At 42.3% G+C, this 26,938-nt stretch overlaps 1 protein-coding gene across 6 annotated transcripts in view; it reads left to right on the top strand.

Annotated features, from left to right (window-relative positions):
• bcor (BCL6 corepressor) overlaps positions 1–26,938 on the top strand; it is a 376,656-nt gene that overhangs the window by 308,086 nt on the left and 41,632 nt on the right. For 5 of the 6 annotated variants that reach the window (XM_068040645.1, XM_068040650.1, XM_068040648.1 and 2 more), the window contains 5 exons: positions 2,451–5,303; positions 6,632–6,688; positions 7,119–7,299; positions 15,440–15,517; positions 24,033–24,389. In XM_068040645.1, coding sequence (XP_067896746.1) covers positions 2,451–5,303; positions 6,632–6,688; positions 7,119–7,299; positions 15,440–15,517; positions 24,033–24,389 — 3,526 coding nt within the window. The remainder of the gene's footprint in view (positions 1–2,450; positions 5,304–6,631; positions 6,689–7,118; positions 7,300–15,439; positions 15,518–24,032; positions 24,390–26,938) is intronic. The other variant, XM_068040646.1, reaches the window with a different exon arrangement.

Here is a 26,938-nt window from a genome sequence, read left to right as displayed (position 1 = left end):
TGTTAGCATCACTGGCAAGGGCAGCATTTGTTGCCCATTCCCAATTGCCCTTGGGAAGGTGAATTATGAACCATTAAAGACGCAGTTACACCTCATTCAACAAAGTGAACCGTTTTCAAGGGTTTTTGCAGCGAGATTAATAGCATAAAAGGACAAGTTTTCATCAATTCAGTGATTTCTAATTGATTGCAGTTTGCAGGGGACTTCAACAGCGTACCCTGTAGGAAGTGTAGAATCACTGACGACAACTTCTGGATTTCTGTGTTAACTGCGAACGTGTGGACTCCTGAAGTTGCTGTCAGTTTCAGAGGAGAAATGATGGAGAACACTGACATTACTATCACAAAATCCGAGCCATTGCATCGTTAAAGTAAAAAAAAATCCCCAAGTGTGTCACAGATAGAGGTAGAGAGGGGAATGGATACTAAAGTATGAAAGGAGAGATTAGGATAAATGAGCAAAAGCTTGACTTTTAAAAATAAGGAAAGAGGTTGTGTGGTTTATGGAATGTTCTAGAGAGTGACTTAGGCAGCTGAAAGATTTAGCAACAATGGTGGAGCAAGAGAGAGTGGGATTCACAGAAGGCCAGAGGCAGAGGTGCAGAACTTGTTGGAGAGGGTATAGGGTTGAAGGAGTTGGCAAAATTAGAATATAGTGAGGCCATGGAGTGAATTGTAAATAAGGATACCAATTTAAAAATTAATGCAATAGGGACAGGGAACCAATTTAGGTAAACAAGGATGGAATGGTAGATGAGCAGGACTTAATGTGGAACCGTTTATAGGTGGCTAAGCTTTGGACAAGTTGTAGTTTATTCAGGATAGGGTACTGGAGAGGTAAAAATAAGTAGTCTTGGTAATGGATGAAATATTATTTGAAGTTCAGGCTGGGATCAAGCAGGAGCTGAACTTTTACATAGCCTGGTTTAGACTGAGTGAATGGGCATGGAGAGGGGATGGACTCAGTGGTAAAGGAGTAAAATTTGTAAAAAGTAAAAAAGCGGGCACTGAAAGGGCTAGCTTCAGTCTTCTCAGTACTCAGCTGGAAGAAGTTGTAACTGAACCATGAATTAATGTTGGCAAAACGGTCGCAGGTGATCTTAGGGTCAAGAGAAATGGAGCCGAGGTTTCAAAAAAGCGTATAAATGGAAGTTGATTTCATGCATGCATATGGTGTCACTTGGAAACAAATAAATTAGGAGGGGGGCAATGATAAATCCTTGTGAGAATCTGTACGTGAAAGTGCGTGTAGGGGAATAAAAGCCATTGCTGGCAATATGTTGATTGCGTTCAGATAGATAGAAGGGCAGTCTTATGGACCTGAACAATGGAGGAGAGGTGATGGAGGATGGTGGTGTGGTAAATCATGTTAAACACTGTAGAAAGGCTGAGGAGGACAAAGAAGGACAATACACATAGGTCTCAGTCACAGAGTCATTTGTAATTTTGGTTCGGGCTGTTTTGCTGCTATGAGAAAGAAACCAAACTGGAGGGATTCAAAAACGGAGTTTTGGGAGAGAACTGTGAGCAACGACATGTTTGAGAACCTTGGAGAGCAAAGGAAGTTAGTGGTGTGATGGTCATTAGAGAGGGGAGATTGGTCAGAGGTGGGTTATTTGAGTAGGGTGGTGTCAAGATCTGTGAAAGAGAAAGGGATCAGGAGGGGAATTTGAATGGTCAGGAGTTGACTGGGGAGGAGGATAGGGGAACAGGATCTTGTGGAAGAGATGAGCTTGGAAATGCCATGGTGGAGAAACTGCAAGATGACAACAATTCAAGGGTAGAATGAACGGGACGTTGCGGGCAAGCTAGGAAGTGGCATAAACCATTACATGGTTTGTCTTAATCTTAGAGATGAAATCCATAGTTCTTTGCACTTGGAAGTCTTGGGGCTGGCCTTGGTCTCTAGAATTATCTGGGAGTAGCAAATGGTTTTTGGTTGAGGAGACTGAAGCATGTTAAGGTTGATGTGATCAAGCCAATGATGGATAAAAAGTTAGGCTGGTTATATACCAGGTACACTTGATTTTGTACCCCTTCAACTTGATATTGCAAAGATGAGGGACATACTGGAGGGGACAGCATGGATGGGAGTCAATGCTTGATTTGTTGGGAGCAAAAACATCAAAGGCAAAGGCAAGAGACGAGTTTAGATCAATTTATGATCACTAGAACAGTTGCTTTATTTTATTATTCATAATTAATAATGTCAGAGTGATGAGGTCCATTAAGAGATAAGGTGTGTAATATAAAGGCTTGCTATGCTATTGTATGACTGTTTTATTTGCCCACCACAGTTGTCTTTTTTAAAAATTGCTTACTAATTGGTAATGGATTTTTATCATTTTATTAAAATAATAACTCTACGATAGAAAACAAACCAAAACTGAAAAAAACCTTTTGTTACCTGAGTAGAATATATGTAACTAATCTTTGTGTAATTCTGTCCAGGTGGACGCAGCCTCAGTGAGACAAATTGATCGACTTAGAGCTGCCAGTGGGATCATGCAAGATGAGCTGAGAAACCATAATGGTATTATGTATCCTACTACACGTGGGCTTAGAAATGAAAAGGAACAAGAGGCTGCAGTTGCTATGACCAGCCTGGGATTTATGACTGATAGAATGCCTGATTTGAATTATAAATCACATCCACCGGAAACCCTAGAAAATGGCAGTGGTTGCACAAAACCTCATGAAAGCTTTAGCACACTGTACAAATCACCACCTGGACTACAAAATGCTACTGGTGCGCGAGGTGAATCATTGAGTTTAGAAGGATCCTCGGCTGGTAAACAAACTCCAGTAAATGGAACTGGCCCTAGTTATTTGCGACTTCCGTGGGTTAGCCCATACATGGAGAGCCCAGCACCAGGGATGTATCCTTTTGTGGACTCACCAAGCAAGTATCCAATGAACATGTATAAAACATGCTTGATACCTTCACAGAACTCTTATGGTTTACCACAACACATCTCCTATTCACCTGTCTGTAGTCACAGCGACCGCTTCTTGTACATACCACCTCCACACTATGGATTGCCTCACATCCCTTCATCTCTTCCTTCTCCACTAAGGATTACACCAGCTGCAACGTCACCCATAATGTCTTCTATGGTTCATTGTCCTGATAAATGCCTTTCAGGAATAATGACAGGTAATCCTAGATTGCAAGTTGATCCGCACATTTTAACACATCAGATATCAAGTAGCAAGAAAGCAAGGGTTACAGCTAATGAAAAGTCAAATGCTAGTAGCATTCCTGCAGACCCTGCTTCACTGTTGCAATCTCCCAAGCCATCTTCCCGGCTTCATCTATCCTCATCACAGATTGGGGAGAGCTCTGCTGAATTTCAGAAGCATCTTGCTAGGATATCTGGTCCTTCTCCCTCAATGGCACTTCCTCATGGTTATTTAAGTCTAAGTAGTGAATTTACTTCTCCTGCGCGATCAATGAGTAGCAAAAATTCAAAACCACCAGAATCTGGTGAAAATTTCCAACAAACAGCAACACATTCACGAAATTCACAGCCTGAACAAAAAGCTACCAAGTCTCCATCACAGCAAGAAAAACAGACACCCACCAAAGACTGCAATGAGAAGCCTCTAGATCTGTCTGCTAAAGTAGGTTGTGGTGAGACATCAAGTGATCAGGTATCAAAGACTGAGAGTACTGATAAGGTGATGCCAGTATTAGCAACTGGCAAATGGCGAAATAACTCTTCATTGTCTAGCAGGGACACTCATTCCGAAAGTTTTTCAACTTCGACACATAATGACCTCCCTATTGAAAGACCTGCTATTATCAACAAATTGCACTCAACCTGGGCCATTCCTGGTACAAGTTCTCCTGGAGACCATCAAACCAGTAGTATATTGGTGAGCAATAAAACACTAGAGCATATAATTCCACATCAGAGAAGTTCCTCGTGCCCTCGGATTGGGAGTTCCAATGGTTCTGTAAATCATATTCCAGGTTCAGTCGCTGGATTGGGCCGACCTGCTTCTGCTTCACCATCACCAAATGTTAGTACTGAATGGGGTCACTCTGAGAAGGCCCATAGGAATAACTCCTCAAATAAAACATCTGTGATTCACCAAACAGGACCGTCCTCTCCAATACCCAGTAAGCAGTCCACTAAAGGAACCAAAGGAGGTTGTCAGGATTTTGTGTCACATGCAACTGAAAGTGGCCATTCATCAGGTTCAATATTTCTAACTCCAAATGAGACATTTCTATCCCCACCTTTACCATATCCAAACAGATATTTCACCTACTCTACACCAGAAGGAATCCCAATTGGTCACCTTCCCTTACCTGATAAAGGACTTGTGTTTCCCCATCCTGCTTTATTGCCTAATGGCAATTTATATGCAGGAAACTTGGCACCAAAGCACCGACTTTCATATAGCAGCTTGCCAACATGCAGAGGTGAATGCACCGTGTTTCACAACACTCAGAATTTGATCAATCCTATCATCTCGCCGCACACTGTTCAAGAAGAGAAAAGAAGTGAAGGAGCACAGCGGCGATCCAGATCACATGATCGACTTCGATGTAGTGAAGAACCAATTAACAGAGAGAGACCACCAGAGATTTCACAAAAATTAAATGTAGCTCAGCTGCATGTTTCAGCTGGAGCTGAACTATCATGCCATAATCCAAAGAGTCATGGCAAAACATTTGCCAAAGATAATAAGGACAAACACTTAATCTTAGAACACAATGATCAATGGGGAAAAATTGAAGCAAAATCATCTAAAAAGAGCATCCTGCCAGAAGGGAACAACAAACAATACTCTGCAAAGGAAAACAGTGAGAAAACAGTTGACCCTGTGGAAGCCATTGCCATACAAGATAGTGTCCAAAAAGACAAAGATGTCCATCAGGCAGCAGAGATCTGTAGCTCCTCACAGGGCCAGTGTTTACCAAATCAGAACTTAAGCAAAGATTTTATTTCTGACTGCCAAAGTAAAGAGAGTACAACAGTTCAGTTGATTGCTGATGCCTCAGAGAATGGTCATATTGTTGCTAGTGTTGCCACATCTTCCGGCAATACAAATACTGATAAGGAATTTGGTGCTGAAACTGACCAGTTTTTGACTCAATTGAATCACAGTGATACCAAAGACAGAACCGATGACTTGGACATAACAGCTGCTAAATTTATGAAGCCGAAGAAATCTAACCTAACAAAACGAATTGCAAACTCAGCTGGGTATGTGGGAGATAAATTTAAGTGTGTCACAACGGAACTGTATGCTGACTCTAGCCAGCTTAGTCGAGAACAGCGAGCACTACAGGTGAGTTGTTGACTTGTTTGTCAGTAGCTAACATACTTGTAAATTTTTTTAAAAACTGGTAAGATCTTTTAGTTTTTAACATTTGATATTCTCAATGCTTGAGAAAAGTTAGCCCTGCTGAAACTCTATATGACAGTAAGAGGGAAGAGTCTTTGTTTTTCTTGAGGTTTCTGCCTTGAATCGCATTAAAGGCTACATGATGCATCCCATGCTATGCTGTCGTATAGAATTGTCTTGCTGACTATTGTAACAATTTCATGAGCATGTGAGCAATGATGCATAGCAACAATTAAAATTTAATTATTCTTGGGATATTGGCGACACAGGCAAGGCAATATTAACTACTCCTCCCTAATTGTCCTGAGGACATTAAGGGCCAGCCCATAGAATGGGACTTGAGTCACGTGTAGGCCAGACTTTGCAAAGCTTGCGGGATTAATGACAAAACGATAGCTTCCATGGTCATTTTATCCACAAATTACCAAATTTATTGTATTCAGTTTTTCAAATTGCCATAGTGGAATTGAACTTGAGACCTTCTGGTTGCTAGTCCAGTATCCTAACACTAGGCTACCATCCTCATATGATGTTTTGGCTTGTTTCAAAAAATTTGCACCTTTGATGCCAACAGTCTTGTGATAATGCGCCATTGAAACGCATGTCCTTTGTTTTTTATTATCAGTGGCCTCCTCGTCTGTATAGTCAAATCATCCCAATGCAACATATTTTCAAGAAAGATATAACGTGTGTGCGTGTGTATGTATCACTAAATATTGGATGCTCAGGGAATGTGCTACAGCCTTGTACACTGTCACGTATTGGCATTGTCCTTGTATTCATGGTTGTGCTGCTCATTCAAATGAATTTTGGAACTGGATACACATGTAATTTATCTCCATGGCCACGCTTATTCTATATTTCTGTAGCATGCTCAAATGTTAGGCATCATCTGCTGTTTTTGTTCCTGCACTATAGCTTTAAACCAGGAAGTATGGAGAGGTAAAACCAATTAGTGACATCATGGTCAATAGACCCACAAAGATAAGTTTTTCCTCTGTGATAGTGATATATATGTATGGGTCCACTAGCTATGGTATGAACAAGGTGAATTCCTCCCACTTCATGCTTCTTTGCTTTTTTCACACATTTGTACTCAACAATCTATATGTATATATATTATTTGTAAGGTCTTCAGCAAATATTACACCTTTACACATTTTTGATAGGTGAAAAGCCTCTTAATTTTCATTCTTGTTGTGAAATATTGGTTTATGTCTGTAAAAATGAATGAAAAAGTTCCCCACTGAGTGATCATTTTAATTGAATAGATGGAAGGATTATCACAAGAGGACAGTATTTTATATCAGCCTGCTGCTTACTGCGAGGTCAGTTCTTAAGATTTTTCTCAGATTGTTTCAACTAAAATGAAAAGAACTGTTAAATGATTTCAGTTAACAAAATTTGGGCAGTGAGCCAATAGATGTGGACCCCAGGACAAGTGTACAAACTACCTTCCTTGTCTTGTGTTGAAACTCTCAAGCATGTTCAGGATTGTATGCAACAGAAATATACTGATTTTTTTTTAAACATACAACATTCTCCCTTTTTCAAGGGGGACACTATAGCTGTTCATTTTATTAAATAGTACATCAGTACAACTAAAGAACACTGTTCAGTGTTGTTATTTTATGCTGCTTTTAGAAAATCTCTTTCAATGAGCATTCAGTACAGGTGTGAAAATAAGACAAATTTGATACTGTTGGTAAAGTGTTAGTAACAGACTATGCTATTTCATCTTTTCATTTATGGTTCTAGCGTGCTATGATGCGCTTTTCTGAGCTTGAGATGAAGCAGCGGGATGATAGGGTATCTGAAGACTCATTAGAGGACAACAAATTAAGTGACACTGAGAGCAAAATCTTCACTGGGAAGAAGGAAAAGAAGTCAAAGGGGGATTCAGAAGATGAGACTACTTCAGTAGAAAATTTTGATGAAGGTGAGTTATATCAGCGGTAGTAATGTTAGGCATTATTTACACTTAAAAAGACTGATATAATCTCTTGTAATAATTGCACTTAAATTCTCGTGAAGTCATTTTCTTATTGGTAACTGTCAAATCATTCATTATCTGAAACTGTCTACAAAATGGAAGCATGAAGTAGTTAGAGCTGTTTTTTATGCTAATGACATTTTTTTTACTCATTTCACGGGATGTGGGCATTGCTGGCTAGGCCAGCATTTATTACCCATCCCTAATTGCCCATGAGAAGGTGGTGGTGAGCTGCCGCCTTGAACTGCTGCAGTCCAATCCATATGGGGTAGGTATACTAACAGTGCTATTAGGAAGGGAGTTCCAGGATATTGACCCAGCAACAGTGAAGGAACGGCAATATAGTTCAAAGTCAGGATGGTGTATGGCTCAGAGGGGAACTTGCAGGTGGTGGTGTTCCCACGCATCTGCTGCTCTTGCCCTTATAGGTGATGGAGGTCGCGGGTTTGGAAGGTGCTGCCTGAGTAGCCTTGGTGCATTGCTGCAATGCTGCATCTTGTAGATGATACACACTGCTGCCACTGTGCATCGGTGGTGGAGGGAGTGAATGCTTCTGGACTGGGTGCCAATCAAACGAGCTGCTTTGTCCTGGATGGTGTCAAGCTTCTTGAGTGTTGTTGGAGCTGCATGTAGCCAGGCAAGTGGAGAGTATTCCATCACACTAATGACTTGTGCCTTGTAGATGGTGGACAGGCTTTGGGGAGTCAGGAGGTGAGTTACTCGCCACAGGAATCCTAGCCTCTGACCTGCTCTTGTAGCCATGGTATTTATATGGCTACTCTAGTTCAGTTTCTGGTCAATGGTAACCCCCAGGATGTTGATAGTGGGGGATTCAGTGATCGTAATGTCATTGAATGTCAAGGGGAGATGCTTAGATTCTCTCTTGTTGGAGATAGTCATTGCCTGGCACTTGTGTGGCGTGAATGTTACTTGCCACTTATCAGCCCAAGCTTGGATATTGTCCAGGTTTTGCTGCATTTCTACACAGACTGCTTCAGTATCTGAGGAGTCACGAATGGTGCTGTACATTGTGCAATCATCAGCGAACATCCCCACTTCTGACCTTATGATTGAAGGAAGGTCATTGATGAAGCAGGTGGGCCCAGGACAGTATCCTGAGTAACTCCTGCAGTGATGTCCTGGAGCTGAGATGATTGACCTCCAACAACTACAACCATCTTCCTTTGTATTAGGTACGATTCCAACCAGCGGCAAGTTTTCCCCCTGATTCCCATTGACTCCAGTTTTGCTAGGGCTCCTTGATGCCATACTGGGTTAAATGCTGCCTTGATGTCAAGGGCAGTCACTCTCACCTCACCTCTTGAGTTCAGCTCTTTTGTCCATATTTGAACCAAGGCTGTAATGAGGTCAGGAGCTGAGTGGACCTGGTGGAACCCAAACTGAACGTCACTGTGCAGGTTATTGCTAAGCAAATGCCACTTGATAGCACTGTCAATGACACCTTCCATCACTTCACTGATGTTCGAGAGTAGATTGATAGGGTAGTATTTGGCTGTGTTGGATTTGTCCTGCTTTTTGTGTACAGCACATATCTGGGCAATTTTCCACATTGCCGGGTAGATGCCAGTGTTGTAGCTGTACTGGAACAGCTTGGCTAGGGGCGCGGCAAGTTCTGGAGCACAGGTCTTCAGTACTATTGCCGGAATATTGTCAGGGCCCGTAGCCTTTGCGGTATCCAGTGCCTTCAGTCGTTTCTTGATATCATGCAAAGTGAATCGAATTGGCTGAAGACTGGCATCTGTGATGCTGGCGACTTCAGGAGGAGGCTGAGATGGATCATCAACTTGGCACTTCTGGCTTAAGATTGTTGCAAATGCTTCAGCCTTATCTTTTGCACTGATGTGCTGGGCTCCCTCATCATTGAGAATGGGGATATTTGTGGAACCATCTCCTCCTGTTCGTTGTTTAATTGTCCACCACCATTCACGACTGGATGTGGCAGGACTGCAGAGCTTAGATCTGATCCGTTGGTTATGGGATCGCTTAGTTCTGCCTATCGTATGCTGCTTACGCTGTTTGGCATGTAGCTTCACCAGATTGACACCTCATTTTGAGGTATGCCTGGTGCTACTCCTGGCATGCCCTCCTGCACTCTTCATTGAACCAGGGTTGATCCCCAGGCTTAATGGTAATGGTAGGGTGGGGGATATTTTGGGCCATGAGGTTACAGATTGCGGTTGAGTACAATTCTGCTGCTGCCAATGGTCCACAGCGCCTCATGGATGCCCAGTTTTGCATTGCTAGATCTGTTTGTAATCAATCCCACTTAGCACGGTGAGAGTGGCACGCAACAGAATGTAGGGTATCCTCAATGTGAAGATGGGACTTGGTCTCCACAAGGACTGTGGAGTGGTCACTCCTACCAATACTGTCATGGACAGATGCATCTGTGGCAGGCAGGTTGGTGAGGATTTGGTCAAGTATGTTTTTCCCTCTTGTTGGTTCCTTCACCACCTGCCGTAGACCCAGTCTAGCATCTATGTCCTTTAGGACTCGGCCAGTAGTGGTGCTACCGAGCCATCTTGGTGATGGACATTAAAGTCCCCCACCCAGAGTACATTCTGTGCCCTTGCCACCCTCAGTGCTTCCTCCCAGTGATGTTCAACATAGAGTACTGACTCATCAGCTGAGGGTGGGGGGGGTGGGGTGGGGGGGTGGCATTAGGTGGTAATGCGGAGGAGCTTTCCTTGCCCATGTTTGACCCAATGCCATGAGACTTCATGGGGTCTAGAGTCGATGTTGAGGACTCCCAGGGTAATTTCCTCCCAACTGTATACCCCTGTGCTGCCACCTCTGCTGGGTCTGTCCGGTTGGTGGGACAGGACATACCCAGGGATGGTGATAATCCTATCTGGGACATTGCCAGGTATGATTCCATGAATATGACTATGTCAGGCTGTTGCTTGACTAGTCTGTGGGACAGCTCTCCCAACTTTGGCACAAGCCCCCAGATGTTAGTAAGGAGGACTTTGCAGGGTCGACAGGGTTGGGTTTGCCATTGTTATTTCCAGTGCTTAGGTTAATGCCGGGTGGTCTGTCTGGTTTCATTCCTTAGCGACTTTTTAGTGGTTCGGTACAACTGAATGGCTTGTTAGGCCATTTCAGAGGGCATTTTAAGAGTCAACCACAATGCTGTGGATCTGGAGTCATATGTAGGCCAGACCAGGTAAGGACAGCAGATTTCCTTCCCTAAAGGACATTAGTGAACCTGATAGGTCTTTGCAACAATCGACAATGGTTTCATGGCCATCATTAGACTAGCTTTTTAATTCCAGATTTTTTTTATTAATTGAATTCAAATTCTACCTTCGGCTAAGGTGGGATTCAAACCCATGTCCCCAGGGGAATATCCTGCGTCTCTGGGTTACTAGTCCAGTGACAATACCACTTTGCCACCGGCTCCCCCTAATGAAGTTAAAATTAATTGTAGACATTCCAGTCTATAATAGATACCATTTTTGGATCCATTAAAGTTTCTTGGATGATAAAATTCAGTATTTCATCAACAATTGAGAAATTTTAAACTTTACTCAGGCGAATAAATAAGAATTTCATACAATTAGCATTGAAGTGCTGTGAATTGGGCTTTCTACCCAATGACCTTAATAATATGATATTTTTCACATTGTGGAGAAGTAAACTAATTTATTGAGCAGCATATTTGTACTAGCTTCTTGGAACTTGATCGGGTTTCACATAACCATGTAGTGAATTTAACTCAGTAAAAGTTCCAAGATGCTTCACATGAATGTTATCAAACAAATCATGATAGGGGTCACATAAGGAGATATTGGCACAAATGACCAAAAATTTGGTCAGTAGGTAGGTTTTAAGGAGTGCCTTGAAAAAGGAAAAGAGAGGTAGCGAGGCGGAGAGATTTAGGCAGGGAATTCCAGAACTTCAGGCCTTGGCAGTTGAAGGCAAGTCAAGAGAATTTATTGGCTTTCAGAAAAAATTCTTTGAGCAGAGACATCATTACAACTGTCCACTTTTTTAAAATCAGTTTTTACTTTAAAATAAATACTTCCTGCTTTGAAATGTGAAATCACATAGCGACACTCAGTTGCCATGCTGTAGGAAAAAGATCAACAACTTTATAATAGTTATTTCCAAATCTGTTCTCAGAGCCTATCCAATGTAAAGTCTTGAACAGCTGTCTCTTGCATTAATGATTATCATCACCTATCTTAACAATTTCCCAAAGATATGTTGCATTTTTATCTGTCAGCAGATACTCAGAAATTACCAATATTGTTGTTTATTTATATGCACATCTAAAATCCTGCTAATTTAAATATATATGTGGCTAAGAAATATTGTCCTGAAAACTCTGTTGTGCATACAATTTAGTGGTACTTGAAGCGATTCACAACTGTGCTGCATCTCATTCTGTCTTGCTAACTTGACTGAAATTGACACCGATAACTGCCATCATATTTTGACTGTTTTGAAATTTAATGAATTTATAAATATGAACACAAATAAAGATTTGAGCTTGCCACTGTGAACAGTGGTAGCATCAAAAGTAAACTGTTGCTAGGAAAATTGCCACCTCTAGCATGACTGCCTAAAGCACTCTCATTCCAATACTACAGATAAAATAAACTTGGAGCCGTTTACCAACACTGTGGCATCTCCTTATTAGCTGCTTTTACCTGGATGATGAAAAGCATATATGTACATATGCTTATTGACAGGTGCATGGGTGGTTTTTGAAAATAACTTTGAATGTAGTTTTGATGCACTGATTTAAACAAAGAGCCACCAGTAAGACTGCTTGAATTGTGGTCACGGAGGAGAGGGAAGGCTTTTAACAACAAGTTCAGCAATCATGATAGTTATTGGTTATCAAACTACACAGTACAATGATAGCATACAAATGCTTATCTCATTCATCCCAAATTTCTTTAATCCCCTGATATTTGGGGAAACATCTCTGTAAAATAGCAAATGAAGAAATTTGAGACTAATGGCACACTTTTATCCCACAGTGTAGTTTCAAAATCTTCATCATTTAGACTGTGCCCTGTTTAAAAAAAAACACGAGCTTATGCTTTGGGTGCAATCAGGAAATTCCACCCAAAATGTGCTCTAAATTGTGTTGGTTAGGTTACATTTCAATGTTCGATAAAATTAATTTGCCTAATGAAACTTAAAATCTTCCATTAACCAAGCAATCAAGCTATGTAATAGAATACAAGCATTTATTTTTTCTTTTGAGTATAAAATAATATTTGTTGATGTATTTAAGAGTGGTAACCTGCTGTAGTTTCATTAATGCAGCTAAAAATGGGTTTATTGCAAAAAGAAACATTTTAATAAGAGTGTGCAATCCTCCACCAATGAGTAACCTGACTTAATATCACTAAAAATAACTTGTTAAAAAACTACATTGAAACATTTACTAGCTGTATTGGTGTAAACAGTTTCTTAATAAATTACATACTTTTTGATATGTTAAACCTTTTAAACCATGCACCAAAGAAAATGAGTGCAATTTGAAGAGCCTTCCCTCACCATCGCAATTGACAGAATCTCTCAATTTCCACTTGGGGATATGGCCAGTTTTGTCAGCGGTGCCTGATCTGGGTGAATTGAATCTCAAACCAGTGTAAAAGATCACAGAAAGCATGAACATATGTGATTTTGGCCATAACTCACTTGCGTTTGAAATTTCCTAATCTTTTGCACGCGTTCGGCTGATTTTGCTTGGATTGCATTGATATTAGTCGTGTAAATGAGTGAAAACTGTACTTCGATATGTGAAATATGTATGATTTCTGAGACTACAGAATTAATGATTTAGTTTATTCACTATTATGAGCTATTATTGTTATCTGGAGTATTGTCACTGTAGACATTCTATGATTCTATAGTTCTATTTACCAGCCTCTGTATTTAATCTCCATTTATTCAGCGAGTCCTATGCCTATCACTGTTACTATTTCAGAGTCTTGTACTATCATATAGTTTTTAATGCTTTATTCAGAAAGTGACTCTGAGTAGAGAAAGGTAGCCTGTCTCAGTGATCAGTTCAGCCAATAGGTTTTCTCTTCACAAGGTCATTCATTAATGTTCCTGAATTAGTGGTTGACACTTCAATGCCCTGTTAGTCTACTTACTCATCTGCCAATCATCTGACAGTGAAAGACTGATAATGAAACAGCCTTGTTGCTGTGGTGAATTGAAACGATTACCATGGCAACAATGCTATGGAGTATTTCCATGATACACCACGTGATGATAAATTACAGGATGTGCCATGTGTCATATGATTCTTGTTAGCTGTAATAAAGTAATTTAAGCAACCACAGATAATCCACTGATATATAAGTGATTGTAATGTGTTGGTCAGAAATCTTGAGCACTACTGATAACTCTGTCCTGTATACTATTAACAGCAACACCAGCAAGTTGAAGTTAGATTTATGTTGCAAGAAGTTTTCTTTTTTGAAAGGCACTGAAGTATGGGACAGTACTATTTCAGTGGTGCTGGCAGTCCTTGCCGAAGACGTGTCTGTTCTTTATATATCAGCCTAAGCAGTGAGTGTTGACAGACTATTAGATCACAGCTGGGCATCACAGATGAGCTTCCACCTGTCCTCAGCCAATGTGCACACACCTGTACTTTCCAGCAATCCTAGCTTATGGACACAGAGAGCAGTTATAGTCTGGCTCAACTGTGATTAGATAACTCAACACAGACCAAGCATCAAACCATGGGCCTTCCTAGTCTGTATGACTCAGTAGCACCGTAAGCTGTGCTCGTGAATGGAAGAAAAATATGGTAAGATTCTCACTCCAGAACACCAGTCAGTAAATCCTGCTGTAAAGTCTTTGTGTGGATATTGAGTGAGAACAGGAGCATGAAAATAGAATTTGAACAATGACACTTGAAATTGCTCTTGGTGATATTAGCAGACAAGTGTTTAATGCATTCAAATAACATTCCTACATTCACTATTTTAATGCAAGTGTTACGACCCAGTGAGAAAGAGGTCTAGGGTTCCCTTTCAGCCTTCACCTGGTCTTATCGTAACAGGGTTTAATTTTAAACACACTGTGTTTTTAGCTCCCCCTTGGTGAATCCTTGTTCACTGCTTTCTAATTAGAAGGCAAAGAAACCAGCACAAACAGGTTTTCTTAGGTTTAAAGAAAAGGTTGAAATTTAATAAACTTAAACATGACGCGCCCACACTAGCATGCATACGCGATACACACATGCAAATAGAGACAGAAAAGAGAAGAAAAAGTTGAAAAAGTTTGAGACAATATCTGAAGAGTTTTTGTTATGGTTCTTTGAGCTCACTGTAGAGTCCTTGATTGTAGATAGATCTTGCTTTTCTTTGGGGCTCAGTATTCTTCTTAAACCTTGTTCACCGAAGGAGACTTTTCTCTCTTGGGGTTCATGAGTCTTCAGTGGATTCAGAAGCATGTGAGAAACAGATAGGAGCAGACAGGAGAGATATTCTCAGTCCAGGAGCAAACAGTCTTTCCTTTTCTAACTCTCTGTGGCTAATTCAAAACCCTGGAACAGCCAGTTAGTCATACGACCAGCTGGTCTAACCAGTCCTGGATTGTATCAATTTAGCAGTCTCTGGAATGCTCCTCTTACAGACAATACCTGGTGATCAAGGTCCATTTGTGGGTTGAATGTGTCAGGGAATGGTCCTTTGTCCTTCCAAGCATTGTCTGTTGATATATAAATGTCTTTTCCAGCCACGGCTGATCTGTTTAACAAGTCATTTCCTTGCTCCAACAACAGTTAAATATTAATGTTCATGACAAAATTAATGTGCCTCATTCTTGGCAGGTGGGGGCCTAGGATGACACAAGCATTAACTCATTTATTTTAAATAGGTTAATGCTTCTTCTAAAATAGTAAACCAGAAATGTCATACAAATGCATCAAGCATTCATACTTTAGTAGCAAGGTAATTTCTAGGTTTACATTCGTCCGTTTCATTTGTGGTTTAAGTTGATAGATTATCAGTGAATAATATTATAGTACTGATTGTATGACCAGCCAAAAGCTGTTCTTTTAATTGTATTTCTTTTAAATTAGCCTTTCGAAAGAAACAAAAGAATGGATTCCGAGATTTCATTCCACTTCTTCTGAAAGTGCAAACACGAAACCAGTCTGGTAAGTACACATTCTGGTGTTGCAGAGAAAGGTTCAAGGAATATTAAGTCTTCATACACTTTAATCCTAATCAAGGCATTATTAGTTTAGCCAAAAAAGTTCTATTTGGACTGGAACTTGTTTGTTATTCTGTGCTTAAATCTTGAAGGTGTTTATATGGTGTGAAAGGAAATAATGTTTTTAATTCCCATTATGTACAACTTTATAATCCACATCTATTATTGCTCTGGAGAATATGCCCATTACATAACAAGAACTGAACAAAGCAGGCCCCTTTCTATCGGAAATCATTCTTCTATAGTTTTGAAGAAAGTACACACTGTAAAAATCTGTCACCTGTTCATAGTAAATAGAATTGTAGAAATGTCAGCAGGGGAGAAGATTGGCCCGCAATGCCTGTGCCACTGCTGCTGTAGCTCCATACTGGAGCTATCTACTCTAATCCCATCTCCCTGCTTTTTCTCTGTACCTTTTTGATATATTTCTTCAAATGTATATCTAATTGTCAGAGCTGGCGGGCAGCCATAAAGACAGGGCTAAATTGTGGCGAGTCGAAGAGACTTAGTAGTTGGCAGGAAAAAAGACAGAGGCGCAAGGGGAGAGCCAACTGTGCAACAGCCCCAACAAACAAATTTCTCTGCAGCACCTGTGGAAGAGCCTGTCACTCCAGAATTGGCCTTTATAGCCACTCCAGGCGCTGCTTCACAAACCACTGACCACCTCCAGGCGCGTATCCATTGTCTCTCGAGATAAGGAGGCCCAAAAGAATATCTAATTGTGCTTTAAATGTTAAGATTGATTCAGTTTTAGTCGTTTCTTGCAACATTGTGGTGATTAGTCAAGTAACCCTATGGGTCAAAAAATGTTTCTAACTTCCCTTTTATGCTTCTAGTACTAAGTCTAAATTTATGCCACTTGTTACCAGTTCACTGACCAGTGGAAATAATATTTCCTTAATTACCTCTCAAAACTGTTTACAATTTTAAACCCATCTCTTATACCAGAGCTTAACCTTTTCTGTTGTAGTTAATACAATCCTGTTTTTTCAAGTCTCTTACAACTATATTCTCTTATTCCTGGAATTATCATAGTAAATCTAACTTGCACCTTTTCTGTACTTCCAATATCTTTTGTATAATGGGCTCCTCAAAATTTCCAACAGTACTCCTCCAACTGTGGCAGAGTGGTCTTCACCCTTGGGCTGGAATTTTATGGGTCCCTGGGAGAAGTGGTGGGAGGCAGGGGGGTGGGGGGGCCATAAAATAGCAATGGAAGGCAGCAGGTGGAGTACCCGTTGCCTCCCCATCGCCATGTGATTTTGTCAGGGGCAGGAAAGGCTAAAGGTGGCCTTCCCAGCCAGAGGCCAATTGAGGCCCTTAAGTGGCCAATTAATAGCCTCTTCCCGCCACTGCTGGTATTCGACCAGCGGCGGTCGTGGGGGTGGGGGGGCGGGGGGCCTGCGCCAAGTGGGATGGTTGCCCAGTAAAACAAGAAAGCCTCCCTGCTGGCTTGGGCGGGACCTTCTCCGTGGGAAATCTGTGGCCCACGGAGGCCCCCCTGCGGAAAAAGCTGACCCTTTGCAAACACCCTTCTCCCCTGCCCTTACTGCCCACCCTCGCCCCAGCGACCCTACCACACTTACCTGGGGTCCAGGGCTACAGCGATGGGCCTGGTCCCGGGCCTCTTGTAGTACCAGCAGTGGCCACCATTCCAAAGGGCTTTTAGGCTCGATGTCGGGACCACTGCTGGCTCCACAAAATTCAGCCCTTGGTGTCGACCTACTTTTATCTTGCAATAGGCTACTGGGCTGCTATAGCTTGTCCCACTTTGCCAGTTTTTCATACTTTCCATTCTACTTACTAATACCTCTTCTGCTCTTCTCACACTCTATCTTATATATGTCTTTTGTTTCTTTGATATCTCTCATTGTGCCCTCTTTTGTCTCTTGTGTATATCACTTTTGCACTTTAGCTATTTTCTAATGTCTACATTGACATTGTAGAGGTCATTCAATACCATTTCCTCTGTGTGTGTGGTTTAGTCTTTTTTCCCTTCCTGATTTCCTTTATTTTATTCCTTCTGAAATGCTGTTCCTCTGTAATATCTTTCCGTTCTCAGGAAACATTTTATACTTGAAACCTCAACTGCCTCATGTTTTCTTGACATGTTATATGACCTGTCGAGTATCTCTAAAATATTCTATTTTTGTGGCCTAAGCAATGTCTTGTACAGATTAATTATCCTTGATTTTCCATTGAATGCTCACAGAAAGAATGAATCACATTTACTCTTGAATCACATTGAAGAATTCTTAATTTCAAAGATCTATCTTATGCACTCCTAGATCTCTCTATTCTTCTCTACTAATAGTGCAAAATTCTCTATACCATCATCCAAGTCACTTTTATATATTGATCAGGCAATTCCACTGTCTGATAACCCTGCCTGATTTCTCTTCCTTTTACTGTTGTAATTGTGTCTTTAATCAATATTGCTACTCCCTTTCTCAATGTCCTAGTCCTTTCTAAAAATTTCAATAGCCTGGAATTCCATGTTTGAATCCTTACAATCAGGTTTCTGCCTCTCCCACACTACTGAAAAGGCTATCAAAGTCAGAAATGACATCCTATGTGTCTCTGACAAAGGTAAACTTTCCCTTTTGCCTCTCTCAACCTGTCTGCAGCCTTTGACCATTGACCACACTATCCATCTCCAAAACCTCCCCACTGTTGTCCAGCTGTGGGAGTGGGGATGGGGGGAACTGTACTTGTCTGGTTCCATTCTTATCTATCTAATCGTTGTCAGAGAATTACTACAATTACTTCTCTTCCTACTTCTGCACCGTTACATCTGGTGTCCCCCAAGGATCTATCCTTGGCACCCTCCCGTTTCTCATCTACATGCTCACCCTCATGTGACCTCATCTAAAAACAGCATCAGTTTCCACATGTATGCTAGTATGCTGATGACACCCATCTCTACCTCACCACCATCTCTCACATCCCTCCACTGTCGTTAAATTGTCAGATCGCTTGTCCGACAAATAGTACTGAATGAGCAGAAATTTCCTCCAACTAAATGTTATGAACACTAAAGCCCATGTCTTCGGTCCCCACCACAAATTTTGTTGCCTAGCCATCAACTCCATCCCTCTCCCTGGCAACTATCTGAAGCTGAACCAGGTTGTTTGCAGTCTTGATGTTCTGTATGACCCCACGATGAGTTTCTGACTCTACCCATGCCATCACTAAGCCCACCTATTTCCACTTCCGTAACATAGCCCGACTCTGCCCTGCCTCAGCTCATTTGCTGAAACCCTTGTCCTTGCCTTTGTTACCTCTAGACTTGACTCTTCCAATGCACTCCTGGCTGGCCTCCCACCTTGTACCTGCTGTAAACAGGAGGTCATCTGAAACTCTGCTGCCCGCGTCTTAACTCGCACCAAGTCCTGTTTACCCATCATCCCAATGCTCATTCACCTACACTGGCTCCTAGTTAAGCAACACCTGGATTTTAAAATTCTCTTCCTTGTTTTCAAACGTCTTCATGGCATTGCTCATGCCTATCTCTGTAATCTCGTCTGGCCTCAGAACCCTATGAGATATCTGCGCTTATCCATTTCAGGTCACTTGAGCATCTTAGAACTTAATCACTCCACCACTAGTGGCTGTGCTTTCAGCTGCCAAGCCATTACGTTCTGGAATTGCCTCCCTAAACTTTTCCTTCTCTCTACCTCGCTCTCCTCTTTTAAAATGCTGCTTAAAACCTACTTCTTTAACCAAGCTTTTGGTCATCTTTCCGAATATCTCCTTGTCCAGCTCACTGTCAAATTTTGTTTAATAAAGTAATTGTGAAGTACCTTGGGATGTTTTACTATGTTAAAGATGATGTATATAAGCTGTCGTTGTTGGAATATTTAGCTCCCAGTTATTCCCTGCAAGTAGCCAGGTTTCCATAATGCCTACATACCATTTAAACTGAATTTGTAATTCTATCTCACTTGTTTTAGTTATGTTACATGCATCTATCTGTGTACAGAAATTTACTTGGATAATTCATACTTGGGCTCCTAGACCCCCACACCTCACACTTAAATGCGACATATTCATGTTCAAATCCCTTGATGGCCACACACCTTTTTTTTTATTCATTCATTCATGGGATGTGGGCGTCACTGTCTATTCCAGCATTTATTGCCCATCCCTAATTGCCCTTGACAAGGTGGTGGTGAGCTGTCTTCTTAAACCGCTACAGTCCATGTGAGGTAGGTACACCCACAGTACTGTTAGGAAGGGAGTTCCAGGATTTTGACCCAGTGACAGTGAAGGACCGGCGATATAGTTCCAAGTCAGGATGGTGTGTGACTTGGATGGGAACTTGCAGGTGGTGATGTTCCCATGCATCTGCTGCTCTTGTCCTTCGAGGTGGTAGAGATCGCGGGTTTGGAAGGTGCTGTCGAAGGAGACTTGGTGCGTTGCTGCAGTGCATCTTGTAGATGGTACACACTGCTGCCACTGTGCGTCGGTGATGGATGGAGTGAATGTTTGTGGATGGTGTGCCAATCAAGCGGGCTGCTTTGTCCTGGATGGTGTCGAGCTTCTTGAGTGTTGTTGGAGCCGCACCCATCCAGGCAAGTGGAGAGTATTCCATCACACTCCTGACTTGTGCCTTGTAGATGGTGGACAGGCTTTGGGGAGTCAGGAGGTGAGTTAATCGCCACAGGATTCCTAGCCTCTGACCTGCTCTTGTAGCCACTGTATTTATATGACTACTCCAGTTCAGCTTCTGGTCAATGGTAGCCCCTAGGATGTTGATAGTGGGGGATTCAGCGATGGTAATGTCGTTGAATGTCAAGGGGAGATGGTTAGATTCTCTCTTGTTGGAGATGGTCATTGCCTGGCATTTGTGTAGTGCAGATGTTACTTGCCACTTATCAGCCCAAGCCTGGATATTGTCCAGGTCTTGCTGCATTTCTACATGGACTGCTTCAGTATATGAGGAGTTGCGAATGGTGCTGAACATTGTGCAATCATCAGCAAACATCCCCACTTCTGACCTTATGATTGAAGGAAGGTCATTGATGAAGCAGCTGAAGATGGTTGGGCCTAGGACACTACCCTGCAGTGATGTCCTGGAGCTCAGATGATTGACCTCCAACAACCAGAGCCATCTTCCTTTGCGCTAGGTATGACTCCAACCAGCAGAGAATTTTCCCCCTGATTCCCATTGACTCCAGTTTTGCTAGGGCTCTTTGATGTCACACTCTGTCAAATGCTGCCTTGATGTCAAGGGCAGTCACTCTCACCTCACCTCTTGAGTTCAGCTCTTTTGTCCATGTTTGAACCAAGGCTGTAATGAGGTCAGGAGCTGAGTGACCCTGGTGAAACCCAAACTGAGCATCACTGAGCAGGTTATTGCTAAGCAAGTGCTGCTTGCTGGCACTGTTGATGACACCTTCCATCACTTTACTGATGATTGAGAGTAGGCTGATGGGGCGGTAATTGGTCGGGTTGGACTTGTCCTGCTTTTTGTGTACAGCACATACCGGGGCAATTTTCCACATTGCAGGGTAGATGCCAGTGTTGTAGCTGTACTGGAACAGCTTGGCTAGGGGTCCGGCAAGTTCTGGAGCACAGGTCTTCAGTAGTATTGCCGGAATATTGTCAGGACCCATAGCCTTTGCAGTATCCAGTGCCTTCAGTTGTATCTTGATATCACGCGGAGTGAATCGAATTGGCTGAAGTCTGGCATCTGTAATGCTGGGGACTTCAGGAGGGGGCCGAGATTAATCATCAACTTGGCACTTCTGGCTGAAGATTGTTGCAAATGCTTCAGCCTTATCTTTCGCACTGATGTGCTGGGCTCCCCCATCATTGAGGATGGGGATATTTGTGTAGCCACCTCCTCCAGTTAGTTGTTTAATTGTCCACCACCATTCACGACCGGATGTGGCAGGATTGCAGAGCTTAGATCTGATCCGTTGGTTATGGGATCGCTTAGCTCTGTCTATTACATGCTGCTTATGCAGTTTGGCATGCAAGTAGTCCTGTGTTGTAGCTTCACCAGGTTGACACCTCATTTTGAGGTATGCCTGGTGCTGCTCCTGGCATGCCCTCCTGCACTCTTCATTGAACCAGGGTTGGTCTCCTGGCTTGATGGTAATGGTAGAGTAGGGGATATGCCAGTCTACGAGGTTATAGATTGTGGTTGAATACAATTCTGCTGCTGCTGATGGCCCACAGCGCCTCATGGATGCCCAGTTTTGCATTGCTAGATCTGTTCGAAATCAATCCCATTTGGGTGGCGCAGTGGTTAGCACCGCAGCCTCACAGCTCCAGCGACCCGGGTTCAATTCTGGGTACTGCCTGTGTGGAGTTTGCAAGTTCTCCCTGTGTCTGTGTGGGTTTTCGCCGGCTGCTCCAGTGTCCTCCCACAGACAAAGACTTGCAGGTTGATAGGTAAATTGGCCATTATAAATTGCCCCTACTATAGGTAGGTGGTAGGGAATATGGGATTAGTGTCGGATTAGTATAAATGGGTGGTTGATGGTCAGCACAGACTCGGTGGGCCGAAGGGCCTGTTTCAGTGCTGTATCTCTAAATAAATAAATAAAAGCACGGTGATAGTGCCACACAACACGATGGACGGAATCCTCAATGTGAAGGCGGGACTTCGTCTCCACAAGGACTGTGTGGTGGTCTCTCCTACCAATACAGTCATGGACGGAAGCATCTGTGGCAGGCATATTGGTGAGGGCAAGGTCAAGTATGTTTTCCCCTCGTGTTGGTTCCCCCACCACCTGCCGCAGACCCAGTCTAGCAGCTATGTCCTTTAGGACTCGGCCAGCTCGGTCCGTGGTGGTGCTACCGAGCCACTCTTGGTGATGGACATTAAAGTCCCCAACCCAGAGTACATTTTGTGCCCTTGCCACCCTCAGTGCTTCCTCCAAATGGTGTTCAACATGGAGGAGTACTGACTCATCAGCTGAGGGAGGGCGGTAGGTGGTAATCAGTAGGAGGTTACCTTGCCCATGTTTGACCTGATACCATGAGACTTCATGGGGTCTGGAGTCGATGTTGAGGATTCCCAGGACGACTCCCTCCCTACAGTAGACCACTGTCCCGCCACCTCTGCTGGGTCTGTCCTGCCGGTGGGACAGGACATACCCAGGGATAGTGATTGCAGTGTCTGGGGCATTGTCTGTAAGGTATGATTCTGTGAGTATGACTATGTCAGGCTGTTGCTTGACTAGTCTGTGGGACAGCTCTCCCAACTTTGGCTCAAGCCCCCAGATGTTAGTAAGGAGGACTTTGCAGGGTCGACAGGGCTGCATTTGCTGTTGTCGTTTCCGGTGCCTAGATCGATGCCGGGTGGTCTGTCCGGTTTCATTCCTTTTCATTGACTTCGTAGCGGTTAGGTTCCAGTGAGTGGCTTGCTAGGGCATGTAAGAGTTAACCACATTGCTGTGGGTCTGGAGTTACATGTAGGCCAGATCAGGTAAGGACAGCAAATTTCCTTCCCTAAAGGACATTAGTGAACCAGATGGGTTTTTACAACAATCGACAATGGTTTCATGGCCATCATTAGACTAGCTTTTAATTCCAGATTTATTAATTAAATTCAAATTCCACCTTCTGCTGTGGTGGGATTTGAACCCATGTCTCCAGATCAATACCCTGGGTCTCTGGGTTACTAGTCCAGTGATACTACCACTATGCCACCGCCTCCCCACACCTCCCTATCTCTGTTCCCCTCTCCAGTCCTATAATCTTCAGAGCATTCCTGCAATTTTGGACGCTTATTTTGAAGTCTAGTAGTTTTCCTATTATTGATGTGAGGCGGCACAGTGGCGCAGTGGTTAGCACCGCAGCCTCACAGCTCCAGCGACCTGGGTTCAATTCTGGGTCCTGCCTGTGTGGAGTTTGCAAGTTCTCCCTGTGTCTGCGTGGGTTTCCTCCGGGTGCTCCGGTTTCCTCCCACATGCCAAAGACTTGCAGGTTGATAGGTAAATTGGCCATTAGCAATTGCCCCTAGTATAGGTAGGTGGTAGGGAAATAGAGGGACAGGTGAGGATGTGGTAGGAATATGGAATTAGTGTAGGATTATTATAAATGGGTGGTTGATGGTCGGCACAGACTCGGTGGGCCGAAGGGCCTGTTTCAGTGCTGTAGCTCTAAACTGAAAAAATATAGTCTAGAATTACTTGGTTTGTGCCTTTCCCCCTTTTTTTTGAATGAGGTGTAACCTCCAGTCATTTGGCACAATTCCTAGTTTCGACAAATTTTGGAAAATTATGGTTCATGCCAATGCCAATTTGTCACTACTGTCCTAAGTTTTCTGGTGTTTATATCAGGCCTGTTTGCTTGCCATAAGATTAATTTGTTTTGGTGCTTTTGATAGTTTTAAAACTTTATTTTGTTTCTTGTGAAAGAAAAGATTGTTCAGAATTCTGCTCATTATCAATCATAAGATACTGAAATACATTTGAGAACTAATTAGCCACGTTTTTCTGCAGATGATCTAGATGGTAATGCAAAGCACCTAGATGGGTTGGTTGAAAATTATAAAAATGGAGAATATTGGACTGATCAAACCAATACAGAAAGTTCCACCACCCAGAATGAACCTTCTTCTGATGAGGCCTTTGAAAAAACTCTACAAACGTATCATTACAAGGACACTAGCTTTAGTTCTGAGTTGAGCTTTGACAAGAATAGCCAGTATTGCAAGGAAAGGTTACAGGACAAGCAGGATGAAATAAACACTCACGAAGTACAATCAGCAATGAAGGGATATAATGAGAAATGCATCAATCAATCTTTGGAGCCAGAAATTTTCAAGATGAAAAGAAAAAGACAAAGTTCCATCACAGGTGAGATTGATAATATTTTGCACTTTGTTGGTTGCATCAGTATTATAATTATGAGGAATAATTTTAAAAGACTGTAGGTTGGAATGGGTGAAATACAAGGCTGGGTTGAAACCACTTCCTTATTCAAAAACCCAGCTGAATAAACACCTGTGGCATGTATTCAAAGTATAACTTTCTGTTTGATATACACAAAGATTTCAAAGTTCCTTCTCCTTTTCAGCAATATAAACAAATATGTTAAAATACATTGAGTCCTCCCAGTACGGAAATAACCTTTGCAGTTTCAGATGTGCAAATGTGCTTTCTGTTGCAAAACATCTGGAAAAAAATAATTTTCTCAAGTTCTGAATACAAGATATTGTAAAAGAGATTTAAAACAACTTGCAAAATCAGATTGAAATTCACTGTATCCTTTGAGTAAGATGAGTATTATAATCTTATTATATAAGTTTTGGTCTAGAAGTGCTTGCTCAGACCTTAAATACCTAACATTTAAAGAGTGAGTAATAGTGTCTGTCTGCTGGTTGGACCAGTACAATACTGGACTCTAATGCTACGACCATAGAGACAAATCTAGGCCTTAATTTTGTTGTCCCAGGTAGGTCTGTTTCCTTAGATCTAGGTCAGATTATTAAATTGAATACCTCAGTATATAGGAGTTTCCCATCTCCAGCTGTTGTGAGGTAGGATTTATGATAAATGAGCATAGAGGAAAAGCCCACTGTTTGGGTTGTCCTGGCCAAAAAGGATAATATTGAGTCAGAAGAAGAACTAACATGGGAGAAAGAGAAAGTCAAACATTTTTAAGGGGTAAGTTGGCAGTTTTTAAATCTTTGATTATTTGATATTTCTTTGTGACCTTTACTTATTTCTCCAATTTCCATCCCACCTTCCCTGAAATAGTCATTCTACATGTCTAAACCTAGACAATGAGTGCTGGTAGGCTTTGACTATGTGGAAGACTTCATAACCGAACTCAATCATATTATGGGCGGCACAGTGGCGCAGTGATTAGCACCGCAACCTCGGTTCGATTCTGGGTACTGCCTGTGCGGAGTTTGCAAGTTCTCCCTGTGACCGTGTGGGTTTTCGCCGGGTGCTCCGGTTTCCTCCCACAGCCAAAGACTTGCAGGTGATAGGTAAATTGGCCTTTGTAAATTGCCCCTAGTGTAGGTAGGTGGTAGGGAATATGGGATTACTGTAGGGTTAGTATAAATGGGTGGTTGTTGGTCGGCACAGACTCGGTGGGCCGAAGGGCCTGTTTCAGTGCTGTATCTCTAAATAAAAAATAAAATATTCTCATCCAAAACACACACACACACTCTCTCTTTCTGCTGGAATCACTGGATGACGGTGAGGAGCAGCATTGTTTCTCTTTTCCCTTCCTAGCGGGTCTAGGGGTTCCCTTTCAGCCTTTGCCTGGTTTAACCGTAACAGGGTTTAATTTTAGAAACACTGTGTTTTTAGCTCCCCCTTAGTGATTCCTTGTTCACTGCTCCAATTGTAAGGCAAAGAAATCAAATCGGTTTCCTTAGATTTAAACAAGAAAGGTAGAAGTTTATTAATCTTAAACTCTAATCCGGTTAACGGCTACGAATATGTGACGCGACCACACTAGCATGCATATACGATAAACACACGCGCAGATAGAGGTAGAAAAAGTAGAAGGAATAAAGGGGTAAAGTTTGAGGCACTATCTGATAGTTACAGACCTTTAAGTTCAATGTAGAGTCTTTGGTTGCCGATAAATCTTGCAATTCATTGTGACCCAGTTCACGCTTCAACTTGTTCCGATGTAGGAGTCTTTTCTCTCTTGAGGTTTATGTGTCTTCCATGGGTCCGGTGGCTTGGGAGAAAGCAAGAGAGAGAGACAGCCAGGCGAAAGGCTTGCTTGTTCCAGCTTCAGTTTCACACTGCCTTCTGAATTCAAACTGTCCTGTGGCTAGTTCAAAAAACCTGGACCAGCCAGTTAGTCATGTGACCAGTAGTTTACCCAATCCTGGTTCTGTGGATTGTATCATCTTAGCAGGGCCTGGAATGCGCTTCCTTACACCTTCAATGTCTGGTGATCAAAAGCCATTTGGGTTAATTGGAGCAGGGAATAGCCCCTTTGTCTCCACGAGCAACATCTCTTAGTATGCAAATATCCTTCCAGCCCAGTGTCTGGTGATCTTCAAACAAGTCATTTCTTCACTCCATCAACAGTTAAATTCAATGTTCATCTGACAAAATTAATACGCCTCATTCTTGGCACGTGGGGGTCTGCATGACACTGGGGGTACTAAGGCCAGTTATAGTACCCCTACAGGTAACTTGGTTGATCATCATAGCACCGAATATGGATTGATATTGGATTTTCCTGGTCTGTACAACATCAAAAAGTACACTGATCCATCAAGGTGCTTGTTCTCATCAATTTATCAACAACAAAGTAAATTATATATTCAAGGACAGCTGAGAGCATATTTTTTCATGTAGACCATATTTTTGTAAAAAAATTAGTTCAGGCTACAACTTCACGTCAGTGCTGTGTACATGTTAGTGCACCA

The sequence above is a fragment of the Heterodontus francisci genome, chromosome 10 (assembly GCF_036365525.1).
Source record: "Heterodontus francisci isolate sHetFra1 chromosome 10, sHetFra1.hap1, whole genome shotgun sequence".
In the NCBI taxonomy this organism is placed as follows: Eukaryota; Metazoa; Chordata; class Chondrichthyes; order Heterodontiformes; family Heterodontidae; genus Heterodontus; species Heterodontus francisci.
This window is presented reverse-complemented; position numbering and strand designations above follow the sequence as displayed.